Raw genomic sequence first — 27,145 nt, forward strand, 5'->3', positions numbered from 1 at the left:
GGGATAGAGGCGGTCAGGGAGCATGGTGGACTGGGAAGCCCCAGGACCAGTGGGTGGCTCAGTGGGTGAGTGGGGCTCTGGGGGTGATGTGGGGACCCTCACCCAGGCAGCACCCCTGAGAGGGTGGGGGCTGAGGGCATGGTAGTCAGCCAGACCAGTAGGGGGATACCTCCCATGATGGGGGCCACGGCAGGACATGCAGATGGCATGTGGGGCTGGAGGGGCCTGGGCTTCCCACCGCAGGCCTCAGTTTCCCTGTCTGTATGGGAGGGTGACGCCATGAGCCCTTTCAGAGCTGCATCGTGGCTGACCTCCTGGGCATTTGCTCCCTGACCTTGCTGCTGCCTGGGGCCCTGTGTCCCTCCCAGGCCAGGGTGGGTGCAGGCACAGGCAGGACTGCACATGCCAAGATGCTTCCATGTGAAGCGAACTCGTGTGGCTTGAAGGGGCCACTCACCTGGGCTCTGAGGTCGTGGGGCTGCAAAGGAAGCCAGGGGAGCCTGGGTACCTGTGGGGGCTCAGGCCCTGCCCCCAACATTGCCTGAGCCCCTCATGGGCATAAGGCCCCACAGCGCCCTTGAGCCTCCCCTCTCCCATTCGGGGGTCACAGCCGCCTGACCAGATGCCCCACGTATGGAGGCACGTGGACCTGACCCCAAAAGGGCCGACAGCAAAGGCCCAGATACCCCAAACAAAATGGGTCACAGAGAAATGCGGGTGCCACCTCGGTGCCAAGCCACTTCCCCGCCCAGCTCCTCAGGAGCCCCTGCCCGCCTGCGCACCTCCGAGGTGGAGAAGACGTGGCACTCGGTCCTGTAGATGCCGATGGGGATCTCAGCACTGGAGGAGCACAGCTTCTGGAAGAGGCGGCCATACGTGCGGATCCACAGGTCGTCCTCGGAGATTTTCATCTGGAACATCGGGAGCCCTGTGTGGGGGCCGGCCTTGGCAGGCGGCGGTGTCCGGCATCCCTCGGCTGCTGGGTGACCAGCCTCCCTGAGAACGGCCCACACGCCCTACCCGGCCTGGCCCCGGTCACTTACTGCACACAGGTAGCCGGAGCCCGGCGTGGTGTCGAGGCCCAGCAGCAGTCTGGTGATGGGGATCATGTAGTCCTTCACGAAGGACTGGCCGGGGGGGGGAGGCCGCAGTGAGGCCAGAGTTCCACAGGCCCAGATCCGCAGCGGCACCCCAGGGGCACACCTTCTCCCCCTCCCTGGACACGCCTGCCAGGTGCCCACAGCCTCTCGGGCACTCACACAGAAGCCACCTGTTTGCCTGGTCCCAGAGCACAGCTCCACCAGCAGATGGAAGCTGGGAAGGCTTTCCCGTCCTCAGTAATTCACTCGGCCAAGTGCGTTAGGTCAAAAGGGATCAGAAACCCAAAGGCTGCTGGGAGCCGAGCCCAGGGCAGCACCGTTCTGGGAGAAAAGGGACTGGGCACATTTACAGGTGGACTTCCGCTGCCCCTGGCAGGGGCAGGGTCCAGAGCCACTCAGGCTTGGCCAGCCTCACAGGGACCTGGGGAGGGACTCTCAGAGGGAGGCACGTCGCTCAGAACTAGGGCCTGACACTGGCTGGAGATCGAGAGACAGCCAGGGCTGCTGGCCGGGCATCGCAGACCCTCCCTGCCTGCCCTCCCACTGACCTGATAGAGCAACGTGTCCAACATGCTGATGCTGAAGACGCGCCCGGCGGCGAAGGGCAGGCGGAACATGAAGGCCAGGTTGGAGCCGTTCTCCCGCTCCCTCTGCAGGAAAGGGACGCCCCGGGCTGGCTGGTGTCCACGGCCACAGAGGCGCGGGGCAGCAGGCGTGGGGGCACACGCGTGTGTGGGACGTGTGCGGGCGGTAAGCGTATGCACGTGCACTCGTGTGCGTTGAGTGCAACTCAACTACCAGCCTGAGTACCCACCCACACGTCCCCCATGGACACACTCAGGGCCAGAACTCAGGAGTAAGGATCTGGGGCTCTGATGAGAAGAAAGTGAGGCCCAGGGCCGGCCCGAGGGCGTGTGACCAGGGCAGTCACACGGGCCCCCATGCTTGGTTTAATGCTCTGCTGTTGCCACCCTGAAATTCTTAATAATCTCAGTAGTTTTATCCTTGAACTTGTGTATGGTAACTGAAGTCCCATGGGACGGGGGAACGCGTGCCGTTCCTGCCTCCCCGTTCGTGTATGGCGTCCCCGATGCTCTGTGAGCATGGAATTCATTCAGTGGCTCCGTGTGAGTTTCCTGCGGCTGCTGGAACCAGTGACAAACTTAGCAGCTTCAAACAAGACAGATTTATTCTCTCACAGTTCTGCAAGGCGGAAGTCGGAAACGGGTGTCACAGGGCAGGAACCCAGGTATCACGGGGCCGCCCTCCCTCTGGCGGCTCTGGTGGGAATTCTTCGCTTCGCTGTCTCCAGTTTTTGGAAGCTGACCACCTTCCCTGGCCTGTGGCCCCTTCCTCTGTCTTCAGAGCTCGCAGCGTAGCACCATCCCATGTCAACCCTGACCCTCCCGTCTCCCTTTTCTCAGGACCCTGCTGATCTCTGGGCCTGCCAGGTAGCCCAGGATCAGCCCATCTCAGGGTTCTCAACTCAGTCCATCTGCGAAGTGCCTTCTGCTTGGTTCTGGTGGTTAGGGCGGGGTGTCTCTGGGGCATCGCCCTGCTGGACCGCACATGGCCCGGCCCGGACTCAGGAGCTCTGACAGCCCCCTGAGGCCGCACCTCCCGCTGGAACCGGAAAGCAGGTAAGAAATACACCGAGTCCTCTCTTTCACACTACCTCCTCATCGGCCACTCTCTTGGCTGCAAACGACATGGAAGGGAAGGGCGGACAGCCACCTGGGTGTCTCAGCACGTCCAGAGGCGAGGCCTGGCAGAATGTGGTGTTAACAGCAGGTTTGCTGTGGGCAGCGTTTCGTGTTCTGGTAAGAGCGAGATGTGTGTGGGCCACGGAACACCCACGTGGAGCCGTGGTGGCCCCAATCTCCGTACCCTCACACCCGCATTCAGAACTCGCGTGGCATGGCACAGGGCGAATGGTGAGACTCCTGGGGTCATTAGAAATGTTAACTTTCCTTTACTCAGAGCAACACTGATGAATCGAGAAGAACAGAACTGTGACAGGTCCAGAGACCACTGAAGGGAGGAAAAAGCTTGGAATTTTAGTGCCTTTCACAGAAATTTTTCCCTGCTTTTTGAACGCGGGGCCCACATTTTCACTCTGCACAAGACCCTCCGAATGCTGCAGCCCGTCCTGGAGGGACCTGGGGCTTTACCTGGAGCCTCAAGGTTACAAGCGACAGCAAGACACATGGACATGCGTGGACGAGCCCTTCCCGAGAACCATGGGGCCAGGAAGCATCGGGGACAGAGCGGGAACCAGAGGCAGGACCCGACGGGGCAGCCCCGGCTGAGGGGAAGCCTCTCAGAACTCGGGCTCCTGGCCGGAGGTGAATGCCACGTGCACTGAGAACGTTAGAGCAACGGCGCCACGGAGGAGCCGGGTCCTGGGGACTGGGAGGGGCAGCGGTGGGCGCAGCCCATCGTCTCTCTCACGTCCGGTTCTTGGGGATCTGCAGGAGAGCATCTTGCCTCCCCGCTCTTCTGGAGAATGCCCTCTCCACACCGCTACCGTGCCTGGGTGTCAGAGATGCCGGCTGCGTCTAAGGAAACTTTTCTTATTTTCTTCTTTATACATCTCAGTGTTCCTTGAAGTAGAATCTGTATTGGGCTTGACGGTGGCTCTGACCATCCAGCGTCTCACGGGGACCTCAGCCCCACATCAGCCAGCAGGAGCCCGGGGCTGCTTCCCGAGGCGGCCTTCCGCGCTGACTTCCTGACTTCTCCCCAGGCTTGGATCGCGGAACCACGACTGGGTTCGCCATCCTGAGGCGGGGAGGAGTGGCTGCACCTGCCACTGGAGGCGATGCTGTGGGGGAAGGAGTGATTGATTGGTGATGCCTGCCACAGAGGGAAGGGAGTGGGAGATGGATTTTTGATGTCTGCCACGGAAGGAAGGCAAGTGGGAGCACATCTGCCAAGTGCTTGCTGACCTGACCTCCTTCAAGGCCACCTCCTGGAAGTGGTGGAGGCGGGAGGCCCGGGACGAGCTGTGTTAGCTCGAGGGAAGGTGGCGAGAGAGGGCCAGCGCCAGGACAGCATCCAGGACTGGGTGGCCTTGAGCCCGATTCCATGCTGGTCACCCCATCCAGGCTCAGGTCAGACTGGATCCTCCAGGTCCTGAGCGTCCCGCAGATCCAGGGAAGCAGCCCAGCCTCTGGACACGGAACCCCGGCGTGCTGGGGCTGCTGCGGCTAGCTGCCACCTTCCAGTCTTCCCACAGTTCCAGCTCGAGTGACGGAGCTCAGCCCACGGCTGTGGGAGGGGGCCTCTGAGCGGCCCGGTGGGCTGTCCTGTGGGCTCAGGACCAGGAGCCGGCCCCAAGTGCTGGGCCGGGCAGACTCCAGGGAGGGCCTGGTGGGAGGGGAGGTGTGGGCACAGCCCTCTCCTGGGGCAGGACGGTGGCGGCTGAGCTGAGCTCTCAGGCTGCTGGCTCCAAGGCTCTGTCTCCCCCAAGGGCCCCGAGGCCACCTGCCCGGCTTCGCTCGCCCCTCTGGCAGCAGCGGCAGTGGAGCTCCAGGGCCCCCAAGGGCCTGCCAGTCCACGGTTGGCGGGACGCACGTCCACCGTGCATCTGGGTTCAGGGTGGATGAAGCTCCAGGGCGCGTCCCTTCTGTCTGGCATTGATGGCAGGCTGGCTTGGGTGGCGGCAGCCCCGGGATCTCCCCTCGTGTGGCACGGGGCAAGCAGCTCCCTGATCGGGACCTCAGCCCAGGCTGGGGTGTGTGGGGCTCACAGGGAGCGGCTGCTGCTTCCCCCAGGGACCGGGCCTCCTCTGGAGACTCGCCTGCTCCCTGTCTGCCCGGGGCGGCCTGATCGCTGCCCTCACGCTGACACGCGGGCCTGCCCCTCGCTGTGGAAGATGGTGCTGCACTGGCCTGAGCACAAGCCTGAGTCAGTGAATGTATGAGGTGACACCACCCGGGGCTGTGCTGTCCGTGCCCCTGCTTGAGGCCTGTGTCCCTGATGGCTGGCCCCCAAGCCCCTGGGCTCCACACCCAACCCTGGCTGATGCCCTTCATGGAGCCCTGAAAAGCTGATTCCAGCTCTGCCATGGCTCTGCTGTGTGACCTAAGGCAAGCTCCTCCCCTCTCTGATCCCCAGTCCCTCGTCTGTACCAGGGGTGAGCACACGCACCTGCCGGGCAGTTGACAGAATGGACACGTTTCAGGGTGTCTGAGGTGGAGGAAACAAGTGGCCGGTGTCACCTGTGTTAGTTACTGACCTGAAAGGTAGCTTTGGCCCCAGACATGGCCAGGCCTGGATGCTGCCTTAGGGGACAGTATCTGCTCCTGGCCCATGCCCCTAAAGCTCCGGGCGACACCACCAAGAACCTCACACGGGAGCCGAGCCGCCCCGACTCTGAAGCTCCCAGTCAGAGGGGGGCAGGCGGCAGGCCTCCTGTAGCCCCCACTCCCCGTAGGCTCCCTCGGCCCCTTTCACCCGCTGCCCCCAAGCTCTGGTGCCAGCTCCGAGCCCCCACAGCTCAGGAGGCTGGACGGGGGTCGCTCACCTTTTCCAATTTAGAAAGAGCCAGAGAGTAGCTGTCCTTGGCGCGGAACTGCATGAACCGCATGTTGGACGGGTGAGTGAGCTCCGTGGTGATGCTGAGGCTGGGGAAGAGCCTGGGGGGGGAGGGGGCGCTCAGGGCGGGCCCCAGGTCACTGAGTGGGGACTCTGGGGGGTGTTCCATGATCACTGATGTAGGGGGGGCATGGGGGGGGTCCTGTGGTCACTGATGTGGGGGCTCGGGAGTGTCCGCTGGTCACTGATGTGGGGGGACTCTGGGGGGTGTTCCATGATCACTGATGTATGGGGGGGTCCTGTGGTCACTGATGTGGGGGGGCTTTGGGGGGTGTCCCCTGGTCACTGATCTTGGGTCTCAGGGTGGGTCCCCTGGTCACAGACATGAGGAGCAGGCTCAGGGCGGGTCCCATGCTCATGTTGTGGGGAGGGGTGTCACAGAGGGCCCCCCATGGCCGAGGGGCTGGCTCAGGACTGGGTTTGAGCCCAGAGGCCACCCCCGCTATGGCCCTCACCGGAACATGGTCTGCACGTTGACGATGGTCTTGGCGTCGGCCATGTAGTCCTCCTCGGCACTCATGGTGCTCTCCTTGTCCACCACCACCAGGTTGTCGGCGTAGATGATGCCGCTCTGCAGCAGGCTGTCCAGGCTGCCGGGGAGAGCCACGTGGCCAGGCTCCCTGGGCCAGGCTGGGGGTCCCGGGAACTCCCTGTGGGTGCACCTTGCCCTCCCTAGCCCTCAGTGGGGGCCGTCTGTGACCTCCTGGCCTCCCCACACCCTGGGAGGAGGATATTTTGGAGGAGGAGGGGAGAGGACAGGGGTCCTGCTAAGAGATGGGCAGGTGCCCCACCCGCTCCAGGCTCTGCAGGAGGCAGTGGCGGCCTGGCCTTACTTGTCCACGGAGCCCTCCATGTAGTAGACCATGGGGAAGCAGCAGATGGCCTCCAGGAAGTGGTGGTCAGGCCTGTGGAGACAGCAGACCCTGGTGGTGCCTGTCCTGCTCTGCCGCCCCCCTCCACACCCAGTCCGGGCCTGCCCTGGGTGAGCAGGCTGGGCAGAGCAGGGCTCCCCCAGGACCACAGCACAGGCCTGGGAGCCTTAGAGGACAACGGGCAGCTCTTTATTTTACCCAAGGGGAACCCAAGGCCCCAGGGGTGGGAATTGCCCAGGTCAGATAGCCAAGGCTGGACCCTGGCCTCCAGAGGTGAAAGTGCTGGGGGGAAGGCCTCCCAGAGGGCTCACAGCCGCTACCAAGGGCCAGAGGGCACAGGAGCTGGAGCCAGGGAGGAGCTGGGGGCAGCTGCAAGTGGGGAGCAAGGGATGGGCTTTCTAGGGGGAAAGGACCAGGCCCAGGGCCCAGGGCGGTTCCCAGTCCCCCCGCCTCAAAGGTGGGAGGCAGACCCAGGCAGGTCAGGGGCCCAGGGTGGGCAGGGTGGGGCGAACCCTCTGTGGTCTCCCTCCACCCTGGTGGGGTCTGCAGACTCGTGGTCCCAGGCTAAGACTGCAGGCCCAGGCGGTGCTGACTGGGACTTGGTGGTGGTGGTGGTGGGGTGCCCGCCTCCTCTCGGATGCTGGCTGCACAGCCTGGGGGGCTCACTTGTTGTCCAGCAGCAGCACGATGGGGTTGAGCTCCTTGCGGGAGCGGTAGTAGGCCCGCAGTGGCACAATGAAGTTGTAGAGCCCGTTGCCTGCTGTCTCCGCCGAGACGATGATGAGCTTGTTCTTGAAGCCGTAAGCCTTGGCGTCCTCGTAGCTGTTGTGCTTGCAGCCCTGTGGGGAGGGGTTGATGTTGCCACGGCCGGCCGCCGGCGACGGGGGCCTCGGGGACGCCAGCTCACCAGACGGTGCCCGGGACACCTGGTCATCAGGCGCTCGGCCTCGTCCTTTCATGGCCCGCACGAGCCCCACGGGAGCTCCACGTGCCACCAGACCCCTGTCCTCGCCCACACGCGCTGCTCCGTGTGAGCCCTCCCCACAGAGCACAGCGGCGAGCGGGGCCGCGGTGGCGACAGCCGTATCAGGCAGGGCAGGGAGTCGTCCGTGTGAACATGTGGTTTTAGCAGATGTGGAAATGAACAGACATATGTCATGTGTGTGTAAGCACGTTTCCTAGCTCGGTCCGCGGAGAGGCCCAGACGCAGGGACGCCCCAGCACTGAGCATGCCCAGCGCCCAGATTTTGGTTTCTAAACATCATTCTCCACTAAAGAGAACCAGGGTTCCTTGGAGAAGTGGTTGGTCCCAGGACCGGAGTGCAGCAAGTACTACATGGGTGGGAACATCGTGGGTGTGAAAACATGAAGTGTTCATGGGAGGACCCGGAAGCCAGCCGGCAGGGCCCCCACCAGCAGAACCGGGAAGGTTCAAGCATCAAAATCAATAATCATCTGTAACAGATGACGATACTGCATAACAAGTAATGGGTATAACCCTCTGCACAACAAGGATCCGGGCTGCACGCTGATAGACATAAATGAAGAAAACCGTCCACGCGGGAGGAGGGGAAGCAATTCCCCCAGCAGGCTGCTAACACATACAAAGGGAATTTGGAAACAGAAAGGCCCCACCTGACGCTGGGACGAGCGGGTGGGAGTTGGGTGGACCGAGTCCCCACGTCTCCCCCGGTCGGCTTAATAAGAAAGGCAGAGACTGCGTAGTTTCCACAGCGGAGAAACCTGGGGGGCGCCACTGCACCATGTGATCAAAGCTGCACCCCAAGGACGCCTCCGAGAGGGACACACATCCCCTGTGGGCATTCCAGCCCCAAATGCACAAGCTCAGTCTTCTTATGAGAAAACATCTGCAAACCCAAGAGGCCCGAGGGCGGGCCGAGGAATGCTCCAGATTGAGGGAGATGAAGACATGACCGCTAAATGCAGAGTGTAACTGGGACTGCTCCTGACGGGAAAGCCATGAAGACAACTGCGCGATGGGGACAGTCAGCGCATTTTGAGGGTGGCCCGTGGGTCGGACGGACACCGTGTCCTGATTTTGGCGCGTGAACTGTGGTCACAAGAGTGTCGTCCTCGTTCTCAGGAAACACTGGTGCAGGAGGGGCCGGGGGTCCCACCTGCTCTGCACGGTTCAGAAAAACAGGCTTCCAACAGAGGGGGATGGAACCGTCTGGGTCTGGGTAGAGGCTCCGGGGTTTCATCCCCATGTTCTCAGCGTCCCATAAGTTTGCAATCGTGTGGGAACGCAAAGTCACGCGGAGCGCTGCTGGACGCCACTCACCTTGTCCAGCCGCAGGCAGCAGAAGGGGGCTTTCACGGGCAGGAGGTGACACAGGGTGGGTGAGCTGCCGATGTAGGGCGAGTTGGGGGGGTAGCCCTTCACGTACCTAGGGGTGCACAGGAGCCCTCAGCACCGTGGTCGTCCCCAGCCCCGCATCCGGGACCAAGTGTGTGCTGCAGAGCCCACCCCGGGCGGCCACACGGGGGCGCCAAACCCCACAGACCCAGCCCTGCCCACCAGCCATGCGTGGGGGGGGGGGGGTCCCTCGATGCTGCTCCCCTTCCCACCCAGGAAGTCCCAGGACCCCGTGATCAGCCCCAGCCACCCCGGGGTGGGGCGGGAAGGAGGGCTGTGTCCGGGACTGCTGTCTTTTCCCTGGGGGTCTGGGGTGAGATTTCATGCAACATGCAAGTGCACACACAACACACATGGATGCACACGCAGACACACAAAACATACACATGCATACCCTCCCCAACACTCATACACGAGCTTACACAAGGCCTGGAAGTATAACCCTGAGGGGCTCCCCCAGTCACCCCCTCCTTGAGGCCCCCAGCACCCCAGTCAGTGGGCAGATACTGGCCCTCGGCCGCTCCTCTACTCCCTCCGCTGGGCCACACTGGTCTCCCCAGCGGGCTGTCCCCTGCAGGTGTCCCACCCAGTGCACGCCACGCAGGGGCTGGCCACCCTGCCATGGCCTTGGCCCGGGCAGCCTGGGGAGGGGCTGGCCTTCTGCTCTGTCTCCAGTTGGCTCAAGGGACATGGCCTCAGAGGCCAGCCCTGCCACCTGCCCCATGGTGTCCAGGACCCCTGGCCTGTCCCCGGGGATCTCAGGAGCTGGTCTATCTGTAAAACATGTTTACTCCGACCCAGAGGCAAAGGTCAGGAGCCGGGAGTGGTGGCGGTGACAGCCCAGCTGGGAAAAACACGTTGCACAGGCCGGAGGCTGGCCGTGGCCCTGTCGTCAGGTGCTGCTTGTCTCTCCTGGCCAGAACAGACTGAGGTGTCTCCCATCTCATAATTGCAGTGGGGAGACCTGGGCCCAAACCTGGGGCAAGATGACAGCTCAGATGGGCCAGTGGTCTGCAGGCCTACCCTGCACTTCACCTCAGGCCTCCTGATCTGTGACCTCTGCAGACCATGCTCAGAGGACAGCCACCCCGACCGAGCGGGCCGTGGTACCAAGGCATGAGGCCGAGGAGGACAAGGGGGTGGGCGGGCACAGCCTGGCTTTTGTGTCTGCCTGTTGGGGTCCCCAGAAGATTCACTTACCACACAAGGTCTCCTATAAAGCTGCCTGGGAGCCACGATTCAGAGAATGGGGCAAGCCCAAGGGCAGCCACCCATCAGGGCACAGCGCCAACGCTGGCCAGACCCACCTCTCCCTGGGCACCTTGCACTCATGGGACATTTCCTTCCCCCATGCGGCCACAGCCACCAGCCCCTCCTTCTCTGTCCAGCGACCCATTTCCTCTCCCTGCCCGAAGTTGCAAGCTTCTGTCCCCTGAAGGCAGCACTCACTCCACCACGGACAGCCCCTCATCGTCTGACGGCGTCATCTCGTCCTCCGACTGGTCACTCAGCAGGTCACAGGGCAGCAGGGCCGAGCTGTCGGCCAGCTCCAGGACAGGTGCGATGCTGGGCCGCCGGCTACTCGAGCCATTCTCTGTGGGCAGTGCCAGCTTTCCACCCCCACTGCCCCTGCTGCTCTGTGGCGGCCGGCACTCTGTGTTCTGGAGGTCCATGGCCACTGTCCCTGGAACAGAGTGCCTGGACTTGGCTGGCAGCCCCTCCCTAGGCTTTCCTGGGTGGCTGGTTCTGGACTGGAGGTGGACAGAGTGACCCCTGACCCAGGGCAGCCTCACACCAGCAGGCACTTGGACACCGATGCCGACAAAGTCCCCACAGGAAGGCAGGGATACACCCACCGGACAGGTGTGAGAACTGAGGCCAGAGAGACGTGACTTGCCCGAGGTCACCCTGCAGGCCCAGAAGAGCTGGTCTCCGGCCCCTCCCTACCTGAGCCCAGCGCTGGCAGGGTTCCCACCCCCCCCCCCACCACCATGGCCAGGAGCATGTCCCACCCGCCTCCGACGGGCCTCACCCATGGAGGCGATGATGCTGTGCACGGGCAGGCGGGAGGACCCCTCGTATAGGCCCTGCCCCGAGAAGCCCTTCCTCTTCTGCTTCTCCTCCTGCTTGAAGATGAAGGCCGAGTTCTCCTCCTTGGTGATGTTGATGTAGAAGCAGGTGTCGGAGGCAGCCAGGATGTGCCGGGGCCCCGGGTTCAGCAGGATGCTCTTGTTCTCCTCCCGCTTCAGCCCGATGAGGCACACGCCGTACCTGGGCAGACGGGGCGCGGGCAGCTTCACGGGGCCGTCACCCCACACCCTCAGGACCCTCGCTTTCCGCTCTGCCTCTGAACAACCAACGGGCCCCAGAGTCCCCCTCCTGGGCTCCTAGTATGCTGATGATTCAGGGACCCCATTTGGGGTCCGGCCCTCAGTCGAGCTTTCCCCTCATGGGTGTCGGGACCCCTTTGCACTTCACCCAAAGACCCAAGGTCAGCCTCACGGGAGCCTCAGACAGGAGGGGCCATGTGGCGGGTCTCACGGCGGTGTGGATGGACCCGGATCCAAACATGGACTCTATGTGAAACCCTGCGGCTTTCCCTGCCTGTCCACGCCGCCCCGCCCAGCCTTCCACCCGCCCTGAGCTGACCGGAGGGAGGATGGACAAGCCCCGGGCCCGCCCGCCTGCCCGGGCCACATACTTCTTGTGCGCATGGAAGGCAGCGTAGGTGAAGCTCTTGCCCTCGTATTCGCGGAAGAACTTGCTGTCGCCCATGCGGATGTGGTACACCTCGTTGCCCGAGCAGCGTCCGTACATGCGCTGCCACTGCTCCGGCGACTCCTGGCCTTCCCTGGGGTGGGCGGGTCGTCCCCTTGGCCAGCCGCCCCTCCCGCCTGCTCAGGGCTGCCAATCCCCCCCCCCCCCCCCCCCCACAGAATGGCTTCTGGCAGTGGTGGGTGGACACCAGCATGGCCAGCTTGACCCCAGACACCTCCCCGTCTGCCCGAGCCTTTTAAAAAGGACAGTTTTAAAAAGCTATAAACACAATGGTCTGATTTTTAGGGGATGCCAAAATGTTTGGGGTCAAGACTGGCCTCAGCAGCCTGTGGGTCCTCCCAGGAACCCTGGGCCAGTCCCCTGCTCCCCTGCCTGGTCCCTCCTCTGTTCCAGGGCCGCTTCTTGCCTTGGGCTCTGCCCGGGGCCCCAGGCCCAGGTGCCGCAAACCAAATGCACCTTCTCCCCAAACCGAGCCCCAGCAGCCTGGTCACTGTGCTCAAGACCCAGGGCTCTCCCCATCCCCCACCCAGCCCTTGCTCTATGTGGGCCCTGTCTGCAACTCCCAGCAGCCCCCTGGCCGCCCCTCCTGGCTCCCACCCCTCACTGGGCTGCTCAGAGCTCCCCGGCACCTACTGCTGCCAGAATGAGCCCGACGTCCTCAGCTGCGTCCAGAGCCCGTGACCCGTCCGTGGCATCCCTGCCATTTCCCCTGGGCTCACCCCCATACCCAGGCGGGACCTTTGCCAGCTACATGTATCCCCTCCCAGGTCTCCTCGCCACCTTCCGCACCCCCTGCCTGGTCTCCCAGGTATGGTGCATGGTGGGCACCACGTGGTTGGGTGGCAGTCCCATGGGGGCGGGCACTCACTGGCCGCGGGACGTGTGCACCAGCAGGGTGATGAGGGTGGACGTGGCCGGGCAGATGCAGTTCAGGGCCAGCATGGCATACTTGCACTCCTCCTCACACACCACGTGGTCTGCAGGCAGGAGGGTCAGGGGTCACCCGCTGGCCTCCCTGCCGTCTTTACAGCAGACGCCCCCTTGCCTGGCACCCTTCATAGAAGCCCCCGTGTCTGTTCCATGAACTCCTGCTCAGCCCTGACCAGCACCCACCCCGGGAACCTCTTCATTCTCTTGGCATTTCTGTGCTTGTCTTGCAGCTTGACTGATAGCTCCAGAGCTGGCTGGGGCCTGCTCACCTGTCCCCCAGGATGCCCAGCATGGGGCCTGCTCACCTGACCCCCAGGTCTCAGCTGGCGCATGCCCATAGAGTGCTCATCATATGTACCTGCCCCTCCCCTGCCCTCGGCTCCTGTCCTCACTGACCCCGGGGCCCCCAGGTGCAGGACCGGCATCCAACGGCCAGACCTGTGTGGGCTCTGCCTCCATCCCCCTTGGTGAGGACGGAGCTCAGCTGTCCCCCGCCTTGCCCCTGCATGCTCCTGGTGCATGCAGCTCCAGTCTCCCGCCTCAGCCCTCAGAGGTGCACACTCGCCTGTGTGCACACACGTGACTCCCCAAAATGCATGTACCTGCAAACTTGACGTGAAACTTGTTCTCGGGCTTGAGGATCTGGACGTAGAGGGGGCAGTTGGGGGCAAAGTCCTTCACTGCCCAGGCACGCAGGATGGTCTGGTGGTCCTGGGGGTAGGGGGGGTGTGGTCAGTGCTGCAGGGCGGCTCTCTGCCCTCAGGTGTCCTCCAGCTCTGGCTGCAGGTGGGTACGTGGTGGGTGGCAGCAGTGGGCCCTACGCGGGGCTGGGTGGGGTGGGGCACTCACTGCCGCCGTGCGATCCACCTCGTTCCGGCTGCTGAGGATGAAGCAGGCCTCCCCGTTGTCCATCCTGCAAAGCACGGGGCTCAGCACTGCCTGGACCCGTCCACGCTCCGTCTTTGCCGTCGGGGGCTCGGGGCAGGGGCCGGAAGGGGGGCCCTGTCAAGCTCCACCTCGGTCTGCGCTAATGACCTAGCACTGGGGCCCTGACCACTGTGGGGCCCATCCTCTGTGCCCCGTTAACCCCGGCGGCGCTGGGGTGCGGGAGGGAGGGGAGCACTTGATGGCAGAGATGTGGACTGTACCTGCTGGCCTGTCCCCCTGGGACAGACGGCCCGAGGTCTGGGGACCCACGACCAGTTCCACTCCCCTCCCATCCCCCGAGAGTCCTGGCCGCAGACGGCGTGTTGGAGAAACTGTCCCCTCAGGTCACCCAGCATGCCCGCCTTGTTCCTCCCGGCCACTGCGTCTCCCCAGGGGAGCGGATCACAAGAGAGGCTGCACCCCTTGGTCAGAGCCACCTCCGGCAGGGGACTTGATTCCTGTCCCCAATTTTATGGGCGAGATGTTGGGGCCCAGGGCTCAGGAGGTGGGTGGCTGGGTCTCCTGCCTCTCCCCAGCCTCTCCACAACCCACATTTCACCACAAAGGATGCCTCAGGTTCCTAGAATGAAATCGTGACCGGGTCAGGGGTGGGGCAAGGCTCGTGGGGTGTCCCAGAGTGTGCACCAGCACATTCTGGAAAGTTCCATCTGCCAACAGTCTTCTTACCTCAAATCACTCTGTCAGCTTGTCTTTAAAAGAAAACCCACCCACAGCCCGTGTCTTCCCACCCGACACTGTGCAGCGATGGTCCCACCCTGATCTACTCGGAGCCCCTCCTGGAACCTGACAAAGAACATCCCCCAGACAGCAGGGGTGGGAGGACGTCCTGGAGGCTGACCCAGGCTGGGCCTGCCCGGACGGCTCCGCAGCCAGGTCAGTGCAGGGTCTGAATCGCCCAGGCGGTGGTGGGCACAGGGCTGGAGCTGCTGCCACTCCGATGGCCCGCTGCACCCCGCCCACCCTCAAGGCCACTGCTGGACCGGCTCAGGACCACACCCCCGCCCCCAGGGCTAAGGCCTCCCCTGCAGCCTGCAGGCCCCCTCACTTGGCCCGCATGAGGTCCTGGTCCTTGAGCGCTGAGCCCTGGAGGTAGATGACCCGCTGGGACCACAGTGGGATCTGCAAGACCCTGCGGACCTGGACGTCCATCTCGGTGGGGCACAGGATGACCACGTAATAGTCCTGCAGGCAGGCCAGAGTCAGCCCCGTGGTGAGCTCACCCGGCCCTGCCTTCTTGGGGTGTCACACCCACTGCCTCTCCGGACCCCAGTGACGGCGTATCTGACGGGAGGGAAAGGTGGGACCCCCACGGACCCATCTCTACAGTGTAGGAAACCACGTGGCTGCCACGCTCCACCGCACAGGTGGGGCAACCGGGCCCAGAGCGCTCAGGACAATGCCGGGAGGAGTGGGGGCTGTGGGCGGGGCCTCCCCCGGAGCAGGGGCGGGGTGTGGGTGGGGCCTCCCCTGGAGGTGGACCGTGGGCGGGGCCTCCCCTGGAGCCGGGGCGGGGCCGTGGGCGGGCCTCACCTGGAGCCGGGGGTGGGCGTAGAACTCGTTGAGGAAGTCCATGAGCAGGTCGATCTTGAGCGAGCTGACGCACAGGATCACGTGCTTCTCCGTCTGGGCCCGGTGGCGGCTGTAGTTGCCCCCTGACTTCTGCCGCTCCATCCACAGGTAGACGAGCTCCTCAAACTGCAGGTAAGAGCAGGTGAGTGCCAGGTGGCCTGGGGCGGGGCCAGCAGTGGGGTGACGGCGACTTCAGGGGGGTCCTTTCCCTCGTGGAAGCAGCAGACGTGGAGCCCCAGGCAGCACAGAGCAGGGGACGAAGAGAGGAGGGGGCAGCCCGGGCAGAGGCCGGAGCAGGACCAAGGAGGTCTGGCAAGGATGGAACCACATCCCGACCGCGACTCGGAAGAACGCAGTGTGCGCGGCACAGGCCACGCGAGAGGCCACATGGGGACGTCCCGGCTGGCAGGTGGGATAGCGGGAGACGCGGCACGTCCAGCTCCCGCCTCAGGCAGCCAAACGACTGTTAGTGGATGGCGAGGTCTGCACTCTGGACATCCAGGTAACTATGAGACCTTGCGTCTCTCATCAGCACCGGAGACCCATTTTGGAGAAGCCTGGAAGTATCTTAGCCTACTGATGTTCTCAAGCCACAGAATTAGGAAAACAGACTCTGGGCGTGGAAGGAACACTTCCCGTGCTCCTGGTTACTAGCCAACGTCAAGGGTGTGGGTGATTCGAGGTCTGGGGACGCTGCCCGCCCCGGCCTACACTTCCTGGATATGAGCTTTGGATGTCGGAACTCCTTTTAAATTAGAAAACGACAGATATGTAAAAGTGGGCGTTACGTCACAGGGCCTGCTGCCAGGGCTCCGGGGAGCTGTCCGGGGTGCTGACTCGCCAGTCTCTCGCTGCAGTCTGACTCCACGTCTGTAGGTGGGAGCCAGACCCTGTGAAAGTCGCCAACTGTTTCTGTCTCAAGCATTGAGGCCATTCATTATTTAACACGGTTTAAAACGAACAGCAGCAGCTACCCTCTGTGGTGCCCACCCGTGCCGTGTAATTTTGCTGAAACGAATCTATCCAGCACCTATTGGGTTCCCATGACAAGACCCCGTGGCTCTGCGGCACAGGACTGGCTCCATAGCTGGGAGGGGTCTGAGACCCCAAGGTGATCCCTGAGGCCGTGCAGGGTGGGATTCAGCCTCACCTGTCCCAGCTGTATGACTCTGAGCTGAGGCCCCTCATCTGCAAAATGGAATGATGGTGCCTCCCCCCCAGGGCTGCGGTGAGAGGTAGATGATCTGACTGTTAGTAGTAGGCCCCCTAAAACTCATGTCCACCCGGAACTTCCGGACATGACCTTATTTGGAAATAGGGTCTTTGCAGATGTAATTAGTTAAGATAAGGTCAGATGGGATTAGGGCGGACCCTAAATCCAATGACTGGTGTCCTTGCAAGGAGAGGAGAGGACACAGAGACACACAGGAATAAGCCCCCTGATGGAGGAGGCTGAGATTGGAGCGATGCAGCCACAAGCCAGGGATGCCCAGGACCACCGGCACCACCAGAAGCTGGAGGGAGGCAAGGAGCAGACGCTCCCTCAGAGGCTCCAGGAGGAGCTGGCCCTGCCTAACCCTCAATTTCAGACCCTGGCCTCCAGACTGGGAGAGTAAATTTCTATTGTTTTAAGCCCTTGGTTTGTGGTACTTCGTTGTGGTGGTCCCAGGAAGCTACCACTGATGTGTGAGGACACTCAGCCCTGAGCCAGGAGGATGCTGTCAGCTGTCATCACAACTACCTTCTGGGAGGGACATTTACAGCGGGCACTTCCTTGTCTCCTCTCTAGGGGTGCTAACGGGGGGATGCAGTCGAGTGGAAGAATACCGGAAGGTAATTGGGACCAGCCCTTTCTGTCACTGACGAGACAGCCAGCCTTCCCAAGTTAATGAGGGGGCAGGAAGCTGCCCCAACAGTGACTCAGCTGCGTCCTTCGTCCCCACCACCCACTCCGGCCTTGGAGGGGATGCATGTGCTGCCCCGAAGCCAGGCCCTGCAGGTCTCCTTCTCACCCGTGTCGGGCCTGAGTGCCTGGCTCCCCAGCAGCGGAACAGGAGCACAGCCTCAGCTGGAGATGGGGGCGGGAGGGGTCCAGACACCATCAGGCAGGGAGCTGGGTGCCTTGCACCATTTAAGTTGAAACCACCCTTGATGAATCTGTGTGTCCCCCAGGCACACGGACTGGACAACAGCCCCAGCCCCTCCCATGGGAAGGGGGAGGCTGCAGGACTGACCATTCTCTCTCCTGACGTATTTCCTGAGCGGGACAGACTTTCTCTGCATGCTTGAAAGAGTTCGGAATAGTAATGTAAAAGTATAATTTTAAACTTAAAAAATAAAAATAAATATGAATAATTCAATTATAATTCAAAACAAGTATGTTCATAATTTATAATTATATAATTAAAATATAACTTAAAATATAATACAAAACATAATTTTGAAAATATAAACTTAAAACCTTAACAATCTAAAGAATATTAAAAGTACGATTTAGAAAACACAATTGTATAAAAATCTAATATAATTTGAACTGAGATTCTGAAGGTGGCCGGGGCTCTGTGGCCCGAGGGGGTTCTGCCAGCGGGTATGAGGGAGAGGTGGCCATGGGGCGGGATGGAGTGTGGGGAGGACCAGTCTTCGGATGGAGCCTGCGGAGGAGGCCACTGCTGACGCAGGTCCAGGAAGGGAAGTTCTGGCGAGCACAGGGGTGGGGGCGAGGCTGCTGTCAGGGCTCTCGGCCCCGTGTGGGTCCCTGGCACATGGCAGGCCTTGCGCAGGGGGGCTGTGCTCTGGACAAGGGTGGAAGCAGGGAGGAGGGGGTGCTGGTTGTGGTGGGGGCTGAGGGCCAGGGCGTTAGCTCAGGGTCAGCAGAGGTCCCCCTGTGTGCACTGGCCCCATCATGGCGGCCAGTTGGGTGCCCTCCACATCCTGAGTGTCCACCTTGGCATCTGGCTCCCCACCAGTGCCCGCCCCCCCCCCAGTCCCCTCTCCAGGCCTTTTCCTCCTGACTGAAGGTGTGCTGTGCCCTCCCCCACAGCTCCTGGAGCAGCTGACAGCTGCTGTGTGGGTCCCTAGGGGAGGGTGTTCCCCTGCTTCCCCTCCCCGACAGGGCCGAGCCCAGGGCAGGGTTGGGGGGGCAGTGCCTGAAGCCAGGTGGTCCCCTCTCCAGGCCTCCACCTTTCACACCTAACACAGGTGGTGCTGGGCTGGGCTCTGGTCCCACACTGCCCCACCTCGGCTCAACCGAGGTGACAGGGGACAGGGAAGCAGCAGGCCGGTGTGCCCCATGTGGTCCTGACAGCTGCTGCTGCACCGGCTGAGGGCTCCTGACGGCCAGCCCCACCCCTGCATGGGGGGAAATGGGGCACCGACCACCCCAACAGCCCCTCTGCTCATACACTGCGCCATCTCCAGGTCCAGAAAGGGAGCTGGCACGTGGCACCCCGAGACTACTGTCCCTTGCTCACTGTCCTGATGGCCCCGGGCCTCACTGGCCACAGACTGCCCAGCAGGCCCCTGGCAGGGCCCACCATGAATCAGTGTCACCCCTCTCTCTCCTGCCTGGTCCGGGTGGCCACCTCCCTGCTGGGCTTGGGGCCAAAGGCCAGAATGGGGGGCGGGGCTCACCTGCAGCGGGAGCACCACGAGGGCCACACAGATCATGATGACCACCAGCAGCTGGGACGGCCAGATCTTGGGCGTGACATCGCCGTAGCCCACGGTGGAGAAGGTGACGATGCAGAAGTAGAAGGATGTCAGGAGGGACAGGTTCTCACCGGCTCGCTCCAGGTGCTGGATGCCACAGGTCCTGGAATCCGGGGGATCAGGGGCTGTGGGTGGGGCCTCAGCCATCTCACAGCTCTGCCTGCCTAGGGGACCCCTTCACCCGGAGATGGAGCATTGCCGGGTCACCCAGAGACACAGGCCGAGCCTGGGGGCCCCATCACTGACGGGGGACCCCCACAACCTGGGCCTGAGTCCTGGCCAGGAGTAGGGGGTGTGAGCAGCTTGGCCCACTGGGGCTCCTAGTGGACCCCTAGGAGGTCCCTAGTGGATCCCGCCTGTGGCCTGCCAGAGCCAGGACACCCAGCACTCAGATCTCCCCCGACTTTCCCTCCTGCTCCCTGGCTCTTTCGAGGCTCCTGAAAAATTCACTGGGAGCAAGGACGCAGAGCTGTGTGGATTGAGTGTGGGCCTGGGAGTCAGGGGGAGCAGGTGTGGCCCCCAGGCTGTGAACCCCTGCATGCCACCCGCCCCCAAGGCCTCATCCTCACCCAGGAGGTCAGACAGGGCACGCTCAGCCTCCTGCCCGGCACAGAGTTGGATGGTCCTGTTTCCCACCTGGGGTCCGGTGTTCCCATCCCCAGACTGGGAGGTGCTGACGGCAGGGCCTGGGGGCCCACAGCACACGCCATGGGGCAGCACACAGCAGTGCTCAGGGACCCTCCCCTGGGGTGGACAGGTGGGCGCGCTGGCTGCTTGGAGGGAGCTGGTGAGTTGCCCTCGAGGTTTCCACCCCATGGACGCCCCGCCTGCTCTGCTGAGGTCTGTGTGTGTCAGGGGAGTGGGAAGGGAAGGCAGGAAGCATGTGGTCCTCCTTCCCTCCCCATCCTTGGTGCCTGCCCTGCATCCCTGCCCGGGGGACAGGAGGTGGTAACCAGTCTCACCAGGACCCGGCCAGGCCAGCACCTCTGTGGGAAAGGGGGCCGATGCAGAAGCGTGGGGGGCTCTCGGCTCCAGGAGCCCCCACCTTTCCCACTGACTGCTCCCAGACCTTGCTCTCAGCCGAGCCCCAAACCGAAGGGTCCCCACTGGGCCAGGGGCCAGTCCACTACCTCAGACCTGCCTCCCAAGGCACCAACCAGGAAGTCAGACTTGGGTCTCCCCAGGCCCCAGAGGAGCCGGACTTGGATCTGCTGCTGTCTGGGAACATGGGCTCCCAGCTGCCTCCTGGTCCTCGGTCCTGGCCAGGCTGCCATCCGCCACCCCAGGGCCGAGGCCTTCCTGACGTCTTAGATGCCAGGGCCTGGCTCTGCCCAAGGAGAGGTCTGCCAGCCACCTGGCAGGACCTCTGGATCCACGAGGGGTCTCCCAGTGGGTGGTGGCACTCACCCCGTGAAGACCAGGCATAGCAGGGTGCAGAAGAGGATGAGCACCTGGTTGAACATGGCCGACTGCGTCCGCAGGATGGCGCGGTGGAAGTCGTTCTGCGGGACATGGGCGCTGTCAGCGGCAGAGCCGGGGACCCGCCCCAGAGCCCAGGGCCCCTCTGTGGCCACATGTCCCAAATACACATGTGAGTAAAGGAAGGGAGAGGCGAGGGGTGCGGCCGCGGCTCCGTCCTGGGGGACAGCCACAGGGCCCCATGGCCAGTCACCCCGACCTCCACTCTCATTCTCAGGAGACCATCCTGCCTCCACCACGGCGGGTGAGGGCTAAGGGCCCAGGACTGGAGGGCCCTGGGCACAGGTCAGAGGCCGTGACCTCAGCACCGTACCCTCACTTTACAAGTAGGATGGGGTGTGAGCCTGGGCTTAGAGGGGGCGGTCACGCTGCCTGCTGACGTTCTGCGACAGGGACCTCGCCTAGATGCTCAGCAGAGGGTCTGCCCGTGGCCCCAGTGTGCCTGTGGCCCTGGGCCATGTGGTCCTGGTTTCCGTGGCCCCTATTTGCTCTCACCTTGCACTCCCTGCCTCCCCCATCTCCAGGATCAAGAAAGCTCTGGGTGGATCTCCTTCTGTGTCACTGCTGAGCTTCAGTGCAGCTCAGGGAGGGGACGTGAGGGCTGGAGTTGGGCATTCACGGTGACAGATTATGTGTTTCCACTTGTCACCCGGCCTCCTGGGGCACCGAGTGGAGCTGGCTGGCTCTGCCTGGCCAGGGCCGGGATGTGGCAAGCCTTGGCCCCGGGGGTCCTGGGGGGCCGCCCAGAGGCGAGGTGGGAGGGCTGGGGGGCCGGCATGCGGTGGGGCTTACGATCATGTTCTCCAGGGCGTGCTTGGCCAGCCAGCAGTTCAGAAACACGGGGATGAACAGGTTCCGCAGTGGCACCCAGAATATCTGCAGAGAAGACGGGTCAGGGGGCTGGGGGCTTGGGCGGCCCGTTCCTCAGCCGGCAGCTTCACCCACCGTGATGATGAAGGGCAGCGTGTTGATCATCTCCAGCACGAAGGAGACGCGGAAGATCTGCTCCCAGACGTTGCCCTGGGGTGGGGGAGGGGAGGAGGAGAAAGACAGACCAACCCTGGGGTGAGGGGATGGGGCTGGGGGCTGGAGGAGGGACGGACGGAGGGGAGGGGTCGGGGTGGGAGGCGGGCACTCACTTTGTAGCTGAGGTAAATGAGCAGCATCGTCTCCAGGAAACTTATTATGGCCACGATGACCTGGGAGTGGGCAGGGACAGGAGCCTCTGAGTGGCGCCAGGGGAGGGGGTGGAGAGGGCCGCCCACCCACCCACTCACCTGAATCGCCCACAGAGCCATCTTCCTCTCCACCCACAGGATGGGCGCCCTGGGAGAGAGGGAGGTGAGCTTTGGGGGGCGTACCCCAGCCACCTCTGGGGGCCTCCGCTGACCCTAAGCCCCTCCTCCTTTGGACCGAGAGTACTACCCTGCCCTCGGAGGGGAGGAGAATGTGGAGGGAAGGAGGGGGTCCCCAGAAAGAAGGTCAGTAGGGCCGCCCTGGGAGGTGCCTGCCGTGGGGCAGGGCCGCAGGCTCAGAGGCCTCTTCACCCTGGACATGCTCAGACAAGGGCAGCCTGAGGCCCAGGCAGCCTCCCCTTCTCACCCGGGCTTCTGGGGACGGGGCTTCTACGTGTGGGGCTGCTGGGGAGGTGTTGACCAGCCCCACTCTGGGTGTTCCTAACCTGAGCTCCTCACCCCTAAACGGGCAGGGCTACCGTGAGGGGAAAGGAACAGGGAGGAGAGATGCAGGGGAATGGAGAGGCGAGACTCAGCCTCTGGCCAGTCTGGTGGTTGGAAGAACGGAGGGTGGCGGCTGTGCAGGGCAGGGCAGGGAGTGCCAAGGGGGTGTTGGTGCAGGACGAGGGCTGAGAGGGGGCAGTCCCTCCTCGGCTGAAAACACGGGGGCTCTGGGTGTTGGGGATAAAGCGTGTGAGGCTGGAAGGTAGAAGCTCCTCCACCAGGAGGTGGCCAAGCCCCTGGGGACACATCCCAACCTCTGGACGGGGAGTCCCCAGTCGCTCTGGGTCACTCCCACTGCTTGACCAGGACGCCCGCTTTCCTTGGCTCAGAGCATCAAGAGTTGGGGAAGCAGCGACTGAGCACTGCCCCCACCAGAGGCAGGGGCAGGGGCTGCCCACTGCCAGGAGGGAAGACATGGTGGGTGGGTCAGGCCGGCTTTCAGTGACACTTGTAAGTCTTAATTTGCTCTGTGGGCCCTCAAGGTACTTTGCAGGGATATCTCCAGCGCTGCCCACTGCTCAGCCTGGACCCGGGGTCGGGCTGGACAAGATCAACCTCACCCTACTCTGGCCCTGGGTCTCTGAGCGGGAGTGGGGCCAGGGAAAGGTCTTCCAGTTGGGCAGTGAACTTACCAATTGATCTCGGAGGATGATTCATTGAAGGTGTAATTCTGCTTCGGGCAGCCCCAGCTGTGGAGAGACGGAGCTGGCCCGGCCGCCCTTCCCAGCGCGGCCCCTGAAGGGACCCTTCCCAGGATTGCCATGGGCTCAGGGAGTGTGGGGTGCACCTACCCAGGGCCAACCCCCCATCTTAGACTGCATCTGTGCTCCAACCCTTGGGTGAAGAGGGAGCCTGCCCCGCCCTGCAGACCCCCAGAGAGAGTCTCTAATGGAGGAGGGGCCGGCAGGCTGGATGAGGACACACCCACTCCAGGACGTGAGAGGTGGAGCCCAAGAGAGAGCTGGGAATGCAGCCTGGCCTGACCGCAGGCTGCTGGGGAAGGGCCGTGCACGGCACTACCGTGGAGCACTCAGGGCCTCTTGGAGGCCGGAGCTGCTGCAAACAAGGCTGGACAATGCCCGTGAGACAGAGCTGAGAGACAAAACCGAGCTCTCACTCCAAGGTACTGACTCCAAGATTTAGGTCCCTAAGTCACTCTTAATGACAAGCCTCCTCAAGCCACCTGGACACCCGGCTGCTGGTTGGGGCATGCTCCGGCGGCAGGGGCATGGCAGACATGCTAGTTCTGCCTGAGATTGCAGCCAGTGTCAGGGTCGCTGATCAAGAGGACCTCACTCTCACAGAGCCCCATGGTGACGAGAAGCTTTCTCCCCCTTTTCTCTCAACTGACCACTTCACTTCCTTCTGAGCCTTATTGGGGCTGTTGTTATAAACTCAACACCCATGGAAGTGGCTGGCTGTCCTCCTGCCCATCCACCATCCATCCATCCATCCATCCATCTATCCATCTATATACCATCTATCCGTCCACCATCCATCCATCAATTTAGATACCATCTATCCATCCATTTATCCACTTATCCACCATGCATCCTCCCATCCATCCATCCACCTACCCATCCAACCACCATCCATCATCCATTTATCTATCACCCACTCACCCATCTGTCCATCTATCCTTCCATTCATCATCCATCATCTATCTATTCACCATCTCTCCATCTACCTTCCATCCATCCATTTATCTACCATCCACCCACCCACCATCCATCCATTATGCACCACCCATGCATCCATCTATCCATAATTCATCTATCTACCCACTCATCTACCCACCTATCCACCCATCTACCCATCTATCCACCAGCCCCTTCACCCATCCATTTGCCTCACCAATCTTAATTCTTGGAAATTAGAAAACATGAGAGCAGAAATGAAAAACTCAGAGTGCTGAAAATAAAGCTAATGAAATTCCCCAGAAAGAGCAAAAGATGGGAAATAGGAGAGAGAGGATAAAAAATGTACAGGATCATTCCAGAATCCAACATGGGAATATCTGGAAGTCCAGAGAGAGCATGTGAAGGAGATGGGAAAGGTATTTCCAAAGACTTAATTCAAGACAAGTCCAGCCCTGAGTGGACCCAGCTCGGTGTCCACTGGGACAACACGGCGATGAGAAGGGGACCACACCATGGTGTCATGGAGCCTTGTCAGACACGGGCCCAGAGAGAAGCTTCCACTGGCTTCCAGGAAAGAAAACTGTGCTTCCCACAAGGACCATGAGTGGAAAGGGCAGGGACATCCTAACAGCAGCCAGGGCAGCAGGAAGACGACGCAGCAAGAGGAAGAACGAGGCCCCGCTCCTTCACTTGTGGGCCCACCCCAGACTTCAGCCCTGAAGGCGGCAGGCAGCTTATTCCCACCGTCTTTCCCTGGAAGTCACAGCAGCACAGAAGTGACTGAGGAAGAGGACACCGGGGGGTCCAGGAGGGGCAGGCAGAACCAGGTTGAGCCTCAAGAAGAGGGAGACCCTGCCAGCACTGGGGGCGGGCGTCCCCACCCCACAGGAGCTGACGGGAGCACAGAGCCCCTTGCTGAGCCCCTCCCCTGCACCATTCAGTGGGGGGGCACCCCAGACCCTCAGGAGAAATCTTTCCAGGTCAAGGAGCAGCTGCAGACACAGCCACTGTCCATTCTTCTGCCTACATCGAGCCAGTGGTCAGCTGGAGCCTGAGGGCAGGGTCCTGGGCTCAGCTCGGTGGGGGCGGACACTGGGACAGGGGTCACATTAGGGAAGGAGGGACTCCCCATGGCCCTGGGCATCGGGCGCAGGGCACAGACCCCATGCTGACCCCATCAGCCTCTGTGATGGCAGCAGGGCCCCTCAGCTCCCAGCTCCGCAGGTCACTCACCATCCGATCCCCAGGGCCGGGTCGTCCAGCAGGACCCGGACAATGTACAGCAGGCAGGTGAGCAGCTTCAGGGAGAAGTTGAACAGCCGGATCCTCAGGCCTGCGGGAGGGGAGGGGAGGGGAGTGTCAGGGCTCCTGGGCTGCCCGGGGTCCCACTATCGTCTGCCGCTAACAGCTCCTCTCTCCACCTCTCGGCCCCCCAGGGCTGGGCCGCTCCCGAGAGGGCTGATGGGGTGCTCTGCATGGCCTGGGCAGCTGCTGTTGGGCTGGTCTCTGAGAGGCTCCATCTGCATCCCACGTGATAGATGTGGGTGCAGAGGGTTCCCTGAGCCACTTGCTCCTTGGGGCAGAACAGGTGGGGGTCGGGGGAGCAAATGGATGAGCTGGGATCCAAGGGCACAACCTCCACGCCCCGCCCTGCATCCCAGGAAGGGTCTGAGGTGGTCAAGCTCCTGCTGGGAAGGCCAGTGGGGGCAGCCTGCAGGGAGGAGGGTGGGACCGCATGGAGGGGGCCAGGGAGCCCCTCAGGGTGAGGGCCGGAGGGCGGAGGGCCACAGGGGAGGAGGTGAGCTGGTGCCCCAGACTGCCAGAGCCCAGCCCAGTGTCCAGCAGGAGGGCGGCATCCCCATAGGCTCCAGGGCCCATCTCCAGTTAGGTGGAAGGGGGTGTGAAGCTGAGATGAGGGCCCCCGCGCCCACCTCTCACCGACACAGCCCCATTCTCTGTGCAGGCCCTTCCCCACACCAGCCATCACCGGGCACACGCTTTGCCCGTTCCAGGGAAGTTCAGTCCTGGCGCCCCACCCTCCCCGCAGGCGCCACTCACTGGATCTTTGGTTTTTGATGAAGAACAGCTTGAGCCGCTCCTTGAAGGTGTTCTCATTGACGTAGAACTCCACCTGGACCCTGGGGGGCAGGAGAGGTGCATGGGGGCTCCAGGCCAGCGGGGGCTCGGCCCAACTGGCTTCTCCCGCACCTCAGGTGCCGAGCAAACAGACAGACGGATGGTGGCGGCCGGGTTGACGCCTCCACTCAGGCCAGGAGTGCCCCCCAGTCTCCAGCAGACCTGCCCACCAGCCCTTCCAAAGCCACTTGGCAATCTGGGTGCTCGCTGGACGCCACTCTCTCAGGCCCAATTGTCATAGGCAACCACCCTGTGTGCCCTGGGTGGCCTATAGCGTGGGGCTCAAAACACACCATATTATCTATATAGAATGTCCCAGAAGCCCAGGGTCAGTTGCTCTGTCTGGTGGCCCCTGGTGGCTGTGCCCTGAGGCTCGCTGCAGCTGGCAGGATGGTCACGGCAGATGGGCCAGAAGGAAGCAGCCTTCCTGCATCAGTCCGCAGGCCAGCAGTGGGGCCCCTCCAGCCAAGGCCGCTCCCCTTCCCTTGGCTGGCCTGCACCCCAGCCAACCCCTAGACACTCTGAGCTCCTGCCAGGCTCCCAGCATCCTGGGAACAGACCAGAGTGGACCCAGCAGGAGTTGGCGGGGTATGTCAAACGGGGGAGGTGGATGGGGAAGGGCCATCTGGTCACCAGGGTCATGTGGGGCCTGGGGCCATGGGCTGCTGCCCTCGCTGCCTCTGCCTTGGACATGGGCCTGCTGTGGCCGGCTGTGCCCAGCATGCTAGCCAGGCGACAGCTTAACATTCCACCAGAATGACAGTTCCAGTGTTCACAGCAGGCAGGATGGATGGAGCATGACGGATGGAGCAGACACGGCCATCCACTCCACCCACCTCCCTGTCATCGTCCCCTGGCTCCAACACCCGGGCAATGAGCCGGGGACTTCCTCCCCCCCGACCAGGCTCCTGCTCCCGTCAACGCAGAAATTAACGCTGCTCTTGCCTTGAAAGTTTAATGGCGCTGCTCTGCCTGGGGCTGGCCACCCCAACATCTCCAGAAAGCGTCTAAAATATTCATCGTTCCCCAAAGCCTGTTTTAGGCAAAGTAAGTGATAGACACAACGTGTTGGCAGCAGCTGTCTGGACCTGCCCTGCTGAGGGGCCCTCAGGAGGGGCCTTGGGCAGAGCCCCAGCCCCTCCCTGACCTGCCCCAGGCTGGAGCCCAGGGGCCTCTGCTGGGCACAGGGCTCAGGAAGGGCCCAGGAGAAAGTGTGGTGGCATGGGGCCCTTCCCCCACTCTTGGGTCCTGGTGTAGTGCAATCACTCGG

General features: G+C 62.6%; 1 protein-coding gene across 1 annotated transcript in view; it reads right to left on the reverse strand.

Annotated features, from left to right (window-relative positions):
• The window catches only part of KCNT1 (potassium sodium-activated channel subfamily T member 1), a 71,977-nt gene that overhangs the window by 8,264 nt on the left and 36,568 nt on the right, over positions 1 to 27,145 (reverse strand). The window contains exons 3-28 of the mRNA XM_046677910.1: positions 25,798 to 25,877; positions 24,973 to 25,072; positions 22,732 to 22,788; positions 21,638 to 21,686; positions 21,500 to 21,559; positions 21,306 to 21,380; positions 21,153 to 21,236; positions 20,289 to 20,383; positions 18,804 to 18,984; positions 15,135 to 15,299; positions 14,650 to 14,786; positions 13,506 to 13,569; positions 13,259 to 13,367; positions 12,595 to 12,703; positions 11,650 to 11,799; positions 10,981 to 11,219; positions 10,398 to 10,632; positions 8,874 to 8,979; positions 7,238 to 7,410; positions 6,533 to 6,604; positions 6,155 to 6,289; positions 5,629 to 5,740; positions 1,649 to 1,750; positions 1,044 to 1,127; positions 783 to 911; positions 458 to 478 (exon numbers count right to left, since the gene is read on the reverse strand). Of these exons, the coding sequence (XP_046533866.1) occupies positions 458 to 478; positions 783 to 911; positions 1,044 to 1,127; positions 1,649 to 1,750; positions 5,629 to 5,740; positions 6,155 to 6,289; positions 6,533 to 6,604; positions 7,238 to 7,410; positions 8,874 to 8,979; positions 10,398 to 10,632; positions 10,981 to 11,219; positions 11,650 to 11,799; positions 12,595 to 12,703; positions 13,259 to 13,367; positions 13,506 to 13,569; positions 14,650 to 14,786; positions 15,135 to 15,299; positions 18,804 to 18,984; positions 20,289 to 20,383; positions 21,153 to 21,236; positions 21,306 to 21,380; positions 21,500 to 21,559; positions 21,638 to 21,686; positions 22,732 to 22,788; positions 24,973 to 25,072; positions 25,798 to 25,877 (2,923 nt within the window). The remainder of the gene's footprint in view (positions 1 to 457; positions 479 to 782; positions 912 to 1,043; positions 1,128 to 1,648; positions 1,751 to 5,628; positions 5,741 to 6,154; positions 6,290 to 6,532; positions 6,605 to 7,237; positions 7,411 to 8,873; positions 8,980 to 10,397; positions 10,633 to 10,980; positions 11,220 to 11,649; positions 11,800 to 12,594; positions 12,704 to 13,258; positions 13,368 to 13,505; positions 13,570 to 14,649; positions 14,787 to 15,134; positions 15,300 to 18,803; positions 18,985 to 20,288; positions 20,384 to 21,152; positions 21,237 to 21,305; positions 21,381 to 21,499; positions 21,560 to 21,637; positions 21,687 to 22,731; positions 22,789 to 24,972; positions 25,073 to 25,797; positions 25,878 to 27,145) is intronic.

This window comes from Equus quagga, chromosome 1 (assembly GCF_021613505.1).
Source record: "Equus quagga isolate Etosha38 chromosome 1, UCLA_HA_Equagga_1.0, whole genome shotgun sequence".
Lineage (NCBI taxonomy): Eukaryota > Metazoa > Chordata > Mammalia > Perissodactyla > Equidae > Equus > Equus quagga.